Source organism: Toxotes jaculatrix, chromosome 17 (assembly GCF_017976425.1).
Source record: "Toxotes jaculatrix isolate fToxJac2 chromosome 17, fToxJac2.pri, whole genome shotgun sequence".
Classification (NCBI taxonomy): Eukaryota; Metazoa; Chordata; class Actinopteri; family Toxotidae; genus Toxotes; species Toxotes jaculatrix.
This window is the reverse complement of record NC_054410.1, coordinates 5733082-5742282: the sequence shown is the minus strand read 5'-3', so window position 1 is coordinate 5742282 and position 9201 is coordinate 5733082. Positions and strand designations below refer to the sequence as shown.

Sequence of the window (9201 nt, the reverse complement as noted above, 5' to 3'; positions counted from 1 at the left end):
CCCTATATAAAATTGTTTAAAATGGCTGCACCTCAACCAGCTAGAGCAGCAAAATGGTGCTTTAACCTTTAATGCATGAGTGATAATAGTCTTATGTGGATGTGGAGCTGAAATTATTAGCTGATCTACAGAAATATAATCAGCAACTATTATACTAATCAGTTAATAATTTTTAGTAATTTTTCCAGCAAAACTAATGAGTAAATGACAAACACTATCTGATTCCTGCTTCTCAAACGAGAAAAGAGAATGTGCAGCTTTTCTTTGTCCTTGCTAAAGTTTTAAACTTTTGCATGGACAAAACATCAGAAGATGCCACCTGCTAAGCTGTGAGGGCCACTGTTTTATGATATTTTGACGTTTTATAGAATAATTGATTAATTAATGATAAAAAATTATGTAATAATATAACTCCAAATTATACAGTTACAGGGAATATTTTTCTGCATTATGATAACTTTTACTTTTAGTACATTTTCCTGAACATTCATAGCGCCTACGTACTTTTAATTAGGTAACATTTTCAGTGCAGTACAGAGTATTTTTACAGTGTGGTGTTAGTACTTTTACTTTGGTAAAGGCTCTGATCTATTCTATTCTGTTCTATTCTAATCTACAGGCCCTCATGTCAACGTGTTTGCGTGTGGCCTCTGCTTCATCCACTGCGCACACACCGCCGCCTGATTCTGACCAATCAGCGGCGAGACGTTCCGTAAACGTAGAACAGCAATGGCGGACACAACGAAGCCGAGTGGGAACCGTACTGCTCCCAGTGAATCCGGTGAAATGTTCCGGTACACGGACTGCATGCGTGTGTTACTGACGCTGCTAGCAGACTTCGGGAAAGAGGTTGGTCGACGCCGTTTGAACCGTGTTGCTCCGCGAGACGGGTCGTTTAGACCGCGCGGTTAGCTAGCTACATGCTAATGTTTTTAGCAACCCAGTGCATTAGCAGAGCTGCTTACTTAGCCAACTCCTCCGTTCAATCGTTGTTACTCAACACAGAGTTTTTGACAATTAGGTTGCAGAGAAGTAACTGTCCCCGAGTTTCTGCTGGCGTTAAAGGATTCAGTTTGATTTTTGAACGGCTCACAGGTGTTCAGACATGGCTCAGCCAGCAACCTCGTATCATCAGCTAAAGCAAAGTAGCTTAACATTTGATTCATCTCCACATTGTGGGACCCTTTGCGTTTAATATTCAATCCATATGTGACCTCTGTATTCCTGCCTTTTGTCTTGTGGAGCAGGACTAAAGTTCACATGGCCCGTATCAGCACTGTTTACACTGCATGTCTACAATGAACATATCTCCTACACCTGCTGTACCTTCACCTTGTACATGAACTATATTTACTGCAGACATACACAACTAAAACTACAGTATAGCTTTAGCATTAGCATCGTTATTGTAGTGGCATTCCACCAGTGTTTTACAAGTAGGGCTCCAAGTAAAAATTGTCTCTTTATAAATCGTTTTGTTTATAAAATACTTATCTCAAGTTCCATAACCCTACTAAAATGTATTCAAGTTGCTTGTTTTGTCTGACCAACAGCCTGCAAACCACAAATATTACATTTATAATGATGTAAAACAGAGACAAGCAGAAATACTACTTAATACTACATTTTCAAGAGGCCGGTCCCAGCATATGATTACTACTTATTGAAAAGTGACTAAATGACTAATTCAGTATCAGAATAGTTGCTGCTTAATTTACAGGTCATCAACTACTGATGTAACTTAATTATACTTAAAATGAGTACATTATCCTGAGTCCATGCTTTTCTATGTTAGAAACTGAATTTGCTGTATACTGTGCAGGGCAGTGTCACTTCACTTTCTTTTTGCTTTTTTTTTTTTTTTTTTTTTATTGCAATGAAGCTCAAATTAGGTGACGCTGCTTTGAGAATAGAAGTCAACACTGAGGCTGTGAATCCTCCATCTTCAGCTGCTAACGTTTACAGCTGTTTGCAGGAGCATATCACTAAATTACAGGTAATGTGGCCACACACAGCAAGTAATTTCAAATTTATACATTTTAATATTGGTTGAGATGGCACAAGGCGAATATTGTTCATACTTTTTTTCTGATTGTTATTGAGAATCAGTTATTTATAAAATACACTACGGTTTGACACAACCCAATATGAGTTTTGTGTGTATTTAGTCTGTTTCAGAAAGCTTAAAGACACTGGTGGATGCTGAACGCAAGCAATCATCTACCATGGACAGCACGTCAAATGATGCGGCCACCTCATCTTCACTCATGGAGCAGACGACTGCACTGTCTGAGCACCATCCTTCCACCTCAGGGGCTACAGAAAACAAGACAGCGGCTGATGACATCATGGTCCAGATCAGAGCTGGGAAGTCAGAGGTTGGTCTCGGATCAGTCAGCAGATCTGTCAGCTGTTCTGGCAGTGGGATTTTTAGAGCCCTCTTTGCTCTCTGTCAAGCAAATGAATAATCATAAGTAATTGCTCCTGAGGATGTGCACATGACGTGCCGCAGTGAACCAAATGCTTGATGGAGACCTGATAAGCCGAGTTCGGCAGAGAATAAGGGGTCCTTTAGTGCTGTGGTCGGGTAGAACAGACCACATTGCTGGAGGGCTTTGAGAGAGGGCCAGGTCCTTGATGGATTATGAAGTGGATGCTCATTACTCTGAGATTGCATGTGGATGAATGACAAGAGGCCCCATTCTGTTGTGCATTTATTTTGGTAGCCAAGCAAACAGTATTCATATTCCATCATGTGGTGATGGCAAGCAATTCAACTTTTTAGGCTACCTGGAATCATTTCCTGCTACATTTCTCGTTCCACATAATGTAAATTGCTGCATGTTTTTTTGCAGATCATTAACTTTAAGGAGGCAAAAAAAAAAAAAACCTCGTTGCATTCTTGACACCTATAAATAGCTCATCAATCCATCATATCTTATTATCTGTGTTGTCTTTCCATTGTAACCCTAGATTGAGCGAAGAATATCTGCATTTATGGAACGCAAGCAGATGGAGATCAATGAAAACAATGTGCGCGAGTTTTGCAACGTGATCGACTGCAATCAGGGTGAGAACGGGAGAGAGGTTGGGGGCAGGGTGGAGAGGCAGCCTGCACACAGATTGCCAATGTTTGGGAGAGAGCTGATTTCCACAGGCGAGAGGTCAGGCTGAACTGCTCCAAGAGTGGGGCTGAAGTAGGTAACACACTCGGCCTCAAAACACAACCAGCTTGGTCGAGAAAAACATCAGACAGAAGGCCCTTTTTTTAATTCAAAACCTGTCCGAGACACCAGTTATAGAAATCAGGACACACTAATGGTAATAGCATTTGAGTGGGATATATACAGGTGCATTATTTTTTCTAATCTATTTTATTTACATTTTTACATGACATTCTAATTAGGTTTGAAATTTAATTTTCTGCCATGTAGAAAATAGCTGTGCCAGAACAGATGCCGTCTTCACTCCTTATCCAGGATTTAAAAGTCACGTGAAAGGTAAGAAAATAAACATTTGCCGCAAATGTCAATGTGACATTTCTTAACAGCTTTATTTTAAGAGCTGCAACCATCATTTTTCAAATTACACACCATTATTTTGAAAAAGTCATAGGTCCATAATCCTTAAAACTCTTGTCAGAAAAGTTGCTTAACAAGAAATGTTTAGTTATAATTTTTGGTTTAGTTACTACAACTGAATTCAAATGTTGCTTTTGGGTCAACTTGCTGCCAGAACTCAGTGCCGAATAATTTAAATCACTCATTATCACTGTGACTTAATCTAAACAACGATGTTGTCAACTAGTCTCTGGTTAATAATGGGTATGTTCCTTGTCTGGCCAGTTACACGGGTGGTAAACACTTATGGGCCCCAGACTCGTGGTGGGGGAAGCCAAGGAGAGGCAGGAGAGCAGCACAGGGGGCCAATGGCAAGACACTGTGGAAATGCAGCCACAGAAGAACGACTAGACAACATCGAGACTCACCTGAAACTCCCAGCAGGTCAGAGACGGACAAAGACACAAACATTTTACTGATCCTAAAATCAGTGTATCTCACCTGATCTGTAATGTTTAAGTGCAACACTTTAAATAGGTATTAATTTCATATTAAACAGAAATATTTACCTTTTTCAGAAAAAGTCCTGAATTTTAAATGATATTAATTTCCCATTATAAGGTAGAGGAAATGTTACACAAACTGTTACACAATTTTTAACTAACCCATGATTTATTATGCTTCTTTTTTACCATCATACACTTGGATTACTTTAATTTGTCATGGGAAATAATCAGTATTCTGGCTGTTCACTGAGTGTTTTATTCCTCAGCCGGCCCTGTCCCATTGAGTGTCTACCAGAGACTGAGGAAGCTGGAGGATCGTATCCTGGAGCTGGAGGGACTCTCACCCGAGTACTTTCAGTCCACGGTGAGTCCTTTGTCTTTGAAACGGACAAATGAAAAGCACTTGTTACTCAGTATTACCACGCAGGTCATACAGGTTTGGGAAAAGTAAAGGATGTAATTTTGACATTTGACGTAAATTTGCTTCTGAAGGTATGATAAACAAGACCGACACTTTCTTTAACCAGCACAGACAGAATTTATTTTACACAGTTTTAAGAGATTTAAGGTGGTAAGAGACATAGGTTTGCTCTTCATTCACTACAGACTTACTAAGTGATTTCTGCTTTTTAAAACATTATTTTGACATTTTTTGTGTTCGCTTCTGTGTTAAATTTATCATGATTTTATCATAGATAATGGTCTTCAATGAAGCAGGTATCACAGTTTTAGCCAATTCTCCAGATGTGTATCTCATTTCCTGCTATTGCCAACCTCTCTTGGCTTGTTGACATGTGGACAACCATGTGCCTCCTTTGATAGTTAACAGATGCTACGTTTCACCTGAGAAGCCAAAAGAAACTCCTCCCTGAAAGCGCTTAGGCACACCCCCCTGTTCACTCGTAGCAGGCTCTCTCTTGCCTCACATGTCAAAGCATTGTGTTTTTCTTACTAAAGTTTTATCATAGAGAAATGGGAAACCGCTGAACATTTTGTGTTGAAGTACTTTAGGTAGTTGAGTTCAGATACTTCCTTTTCCCAGTGGAATCAAAACTAGTTTAACTTTCCTCGACCCAGCTGTGTGGCACCACTCAGCGTCTGGAGTTGCGGTGGCAGGCGTTTGAGGTTTGATTCACAACAAGTGGAAGTTTTGTATGTGCAAACGTAAGAAATTCAGGGATATGGGATATGAACCTGCAAATGTGCAACAAAGGACTATTTTAAGTAAATAGCACACAATTCCTTCAGCCATGATTTTGGGGTGTAGTCAACAGTGAATGACGATGAGAAATGAAGTTATAATATACACATGGAAAATCTGTAGAAGCTTTGTTTCACCAGGTTCTGGTGCAGTTCTCTCCGGTTTCTACGTGTACTACATCGTGTATTTTGGATATTTGGATTTGTTTAAATCAGAAGGAGTAAAGAAAAAAAGAATTTGCGCTCAGTTTTTCAGACAATGAGTTACACTGTGTTGGTGAGAGGCTCTGAAAAAGTGTTTTCAGTTGGTCCATTTCACACGCTCTCCGTCAGTGGCTGCATTTAATGTGTATGATACCTAAATTGGCATGTAGAATATTGGTGTGTCGTAGGAAAAATCATTTCAAAATGAAATCTACTTGCGAGAGAAATTTGTGGGTGATGCTAATAGAGTTTCCCCTGATATGGCCTGACACTTCAACACGTTTCCCTCCTTCAGTTACACTTAAGTTAATTTGAATCAAAAATGCAGCAGGTTCGGTTACATTTACTTCAACATTTAGGTCAGTGCAGGCAGCTTCCCAGAGAAGTGACAACTTTTCACTGCACCGTGGTTTTATTTTTTTTTAGAGAAGCTCAGGCTCAAAAGACACCAGGCAGTAATTTATTGGACCTCATATTCAAGCCGACAGACTTCAGCAGACTCACACAGACTCTTAATTTCCCATCTTGAAGGAGTCTGTCCAGCGTGTGTTTAGTTATCTCAGTAAGTGTGCTTGAGATACTGCATGTCTCTTCACACTGGTATTTCTCAGCACAGCATGCTGCTTCTGTGAGTATGCTGCTTTCCGTCTGCTTTTGATTCACTGCATGTTTGTGTGAGCAGTGCAAAAGATTGTTGAGTGTCTTTGAATAAACTGATGGGGTCTTTTATATTCGGAGTACCACTCTTTTTTTTTTTCCTCTTCCAATATCTGAAAATACTGTATGTTTGGTGTTTTGCTGAAGAGCAACACACAGTTGGCCAACGATTTCGGGAATGACATTTTAACACTGAACAGCAAATCAGGCTACTTAACAAATTGGCCTGCAACTTAAAAATAAACAGTTCTACAAGGTTTTAGAGTTGAAGTTGTGGAGTAAAAACAATTTTCTTACTCACATGCCAGTTAACTATGACGTCATCTGTTCAACCAGGAACATCTCTCCCTATGTTTACTGTCTCTAATTGTAGCCAAATCTTAAAATATCTAATGAAGGCAAAATACCATTAAAATAATCTTAAAATTAAGTGATCATATAGAGTATTCCTCTCATAATCTGTAGCGTTTGCTGCTCTTTCCTTATAAAAGTTCACTTCTTCATATCAGTGTCCGTTTCGTGAGTGAAAACTATGACAAAAATATTTGCTGATGACTGCTCTGCAGCGAAAAGCACAGCTAGCTGCAGTAATGCTAGGTTAGCAGGAACAACTGGACTAGATTATATTAGATTAGATCAGAGAGAGGTCCTTTTCAAACATACAGTTTGGCAATGCCAACTGGGTTTACTGAGGTCAGCCAGTCTGTGTTATTGCAGAGCAGAGTTACATGGATATCTTGCGAGAGACACCTGTAACCTTGGTAACTGTACACAAAGATGGCGACCACTGTAGCCTGTATGATGAAAATGAGACCGATGTCACTGACAAAAACTAGACTGAAATGACTAAAACTAATACACATTTTCATCAAAAGACTAAAACTAAATCCGAACCACTTTGTATTTCATTATGTGGACGTTAGGAATTTCCAAGTCTAAGTTTTGGTATTACAAAATGTCTTTCCATTAAGTTGTCTGTGTCTCTGAGTAAATTCTTTTTCAGTCCTTGAGGACAAAGTAAGAAAAGGCCCAGACAAGTACCTCAGTATGTTTCTCAAAGCTGTTTTAGAAATTGTTCTAATTGAAAAGGTTCAATGTGCACTTGTATGCCCCCCCCGCCTTTTTTTTATTGTAGAGTCACCTGCACAAGCGACCAAAGAGATCCCCTGCTCAGGTTAGTAGCGTTTTTGTTTCCTTTCACTGCACATTGGAGGTTAAACTGTTTTGATCGCTTGATCAGTTTTTTCTTACTTTGTGCTTCAGGACTGCAGCTTGACAGAGCTGAATGAGAAGATCAATGCAGTGAAAGCAGCGCTGCTGAAGAGGGTGAATGAATTTGGGCCTGGATATGGAACAGACTGTCCACTGTAACAAACACAGACCAGTGCTCCAAACACAATTCATTTGTTAATGCATTCGACGAGTTTCCTCTAATTTCTTTTTCTAATCCTTAGTGACTCATTGGGATCTTAACAACCATCTGTGAGATTAAAAACACAAACACCTTTTTTCATGTGCCTCGTTTTTGTGGCCATCTTTGAAAATCAGAAAAATAGTTCCACTAAAGAGTTTTGTAGTTATGTGCAATGTAATTGCAGTGTAAATAAAGGTATTTTTTCCTCCATGAAAACTTTATAATTTAATCATGACTTTAATACATTAACTGGTAAATGTGATGTGTAATTTGATTGCAGTCAGTCATTCCTTTATTGGTAGAAACTAATGATTACTAACTAATGATTTTCATTACTGACTATTGATCCTTTAGCCTATAAAACGTCAGAATAGTGCAAAGCCTATGGCGACATCTTCTAACGCCTTGTCTAATTTGACCAGCAGTTTAAAACATGAACACAAATATGTCCAGTCAAATATAATACCATAATTTCTACATTTGAAGAGCTGCAGTCAGTGCATTTTTTAAAAATGATTTAATAATTTAGATGATTAATCAATTACCAAGTTTTTAAATTAATGAATTTTCTAACCGACACACCATTTCAATTGTAATAAAACAATCTGAACTACACCTTTAAAAGAACAGGAAATACATTTGATTCACAATTACTTATCATGGATGTAAGATTTTTATTTTTAATGTTTAATGCTGTGAAGGTGTGTGTGTGTGTGTGTGTGTGTGTGTGTAATTGAGAAGAATCAGAGAGAGCACCTTATTTATCTGCCTGACTGCTGTGTGACGATGATCACCCCTAATGGTTGTCATTATAACAAATGACCTGATTACTGCATCTCTGTTTGGAAAACACATTGGAGACCCAACAAACCAGCATTAAATGGGACGCTGCTGCGTTTGACACTGACATGTTTATGAAAAGGTAGAGCTTTAACTGAGCAAGCGGCTGAAGCAATAATTACATACATTTTTTTTTCAGTGATGAGTAAACCAGGAGGACTATTGTATTATATTGGAACTGCAGTGAAGGGTTATTTGACGGAGGTTTTTATTTCTAGGGTATCTACAGTGGAGGAAGTATCAGACTCTTTACTCAAAACAAAAGTAACATACAGTTGGTTTAGTCCGGTGATTCCAAACCTAGGGATTAGGCCCCTCCAAATAAATCTGGGGGACATGATTGATGGAGTCTAATTAGTTTACCATTTTTTGTATTTGTGTATTTTGTTGTCCTATATGTATTTCATTATTGAGCTTTATGCATTTCAAAGGCCCTTCTAGTGACCTGTATTTCAAATTAGCAGAGGCTATTTAGGCTGCGGCATGTGATTTTGTTTCATGCTGTGTACTTGTCACTATACAAATAAACATTTAATGTAACGTAACTACGAACTATAGCTTTCAAATATATTCACTGGAGCAAAAAGTACAATATTTCCCTCTGAAAAATAGAGTAGAAGTAGTAGCATAAAAAGGGAATACTCGTGTAAAGTACAAGTACCTCAAAAGTATGAAAGTTGAGTCGATTTCCTCACTGACATATCCCCCTTTTTAAAAAAAAAAAAAACAAAGCTTATAAACTGATTAACTGCACATGAAAAAGGTGCTTTGATGCATGTACCTTGACCAGTTCATGGCTGACTCAATAAAAAGCCCGGAT

At 38.6% G+C, this 9201-nt stretch overlaps 1 protein-coding gene across 1 annotated transcript; it reads left to right on the top strand.

The window, feature by feature from the left end:
• The first annotated feature begins 723 nt into the window (after positions 1-723).
• LOC121197738 (MAP3K12 binding inhibitory protein 1) lies at positions 724-8862 on the top strand. Its single transcript, XM_041061474.1, has 9 exons — positions 724-849; positions 1883-1996; positions 2169-2378; positions 2974-3070; positions 3435-3500; positions 3846-4004; positions 4333-4430; positions 7263-7301; positions 7391-8862. Exons 1-9 carry the CDS (start codon positions 730-732, stop codon positions 7496-7498), a joined length of 1011 nt encoding a protein of 336 aa, XP_040917408.1. The 5' UTR covers positions 724-729; the 3' UTR covers positions 7499-8862.
• The last annotated feature ends 339 nt before the right edge of the window (positions 8863-9201 follow it).

Excerpts from the sequence above, each read along its gene's own strand:
- LOC121197738 (XM_041061474.1), top strand. The coding sequence starts at position 730 with ATGGCGGACACAACGAAGCCGAGTGGGAACCGTACTGCTCCCAGTGAA. Across the intron at positions 3,071-3,434 it reads CGTGATCGACTGCAATCAGG|AAAATAGCTGTGCCAGAACA; the intron begins GTGAGAACGGGA and ends TCTGCCATGTAG. Across the intron at positions 7,302-7,390 it reads CAAAGAGATCCCCTGCTCAG|GACTGCAGCTTGACAGAGCT; the intron begins GTTAGTAGCGTT and ends TTTGTGCTTCAG.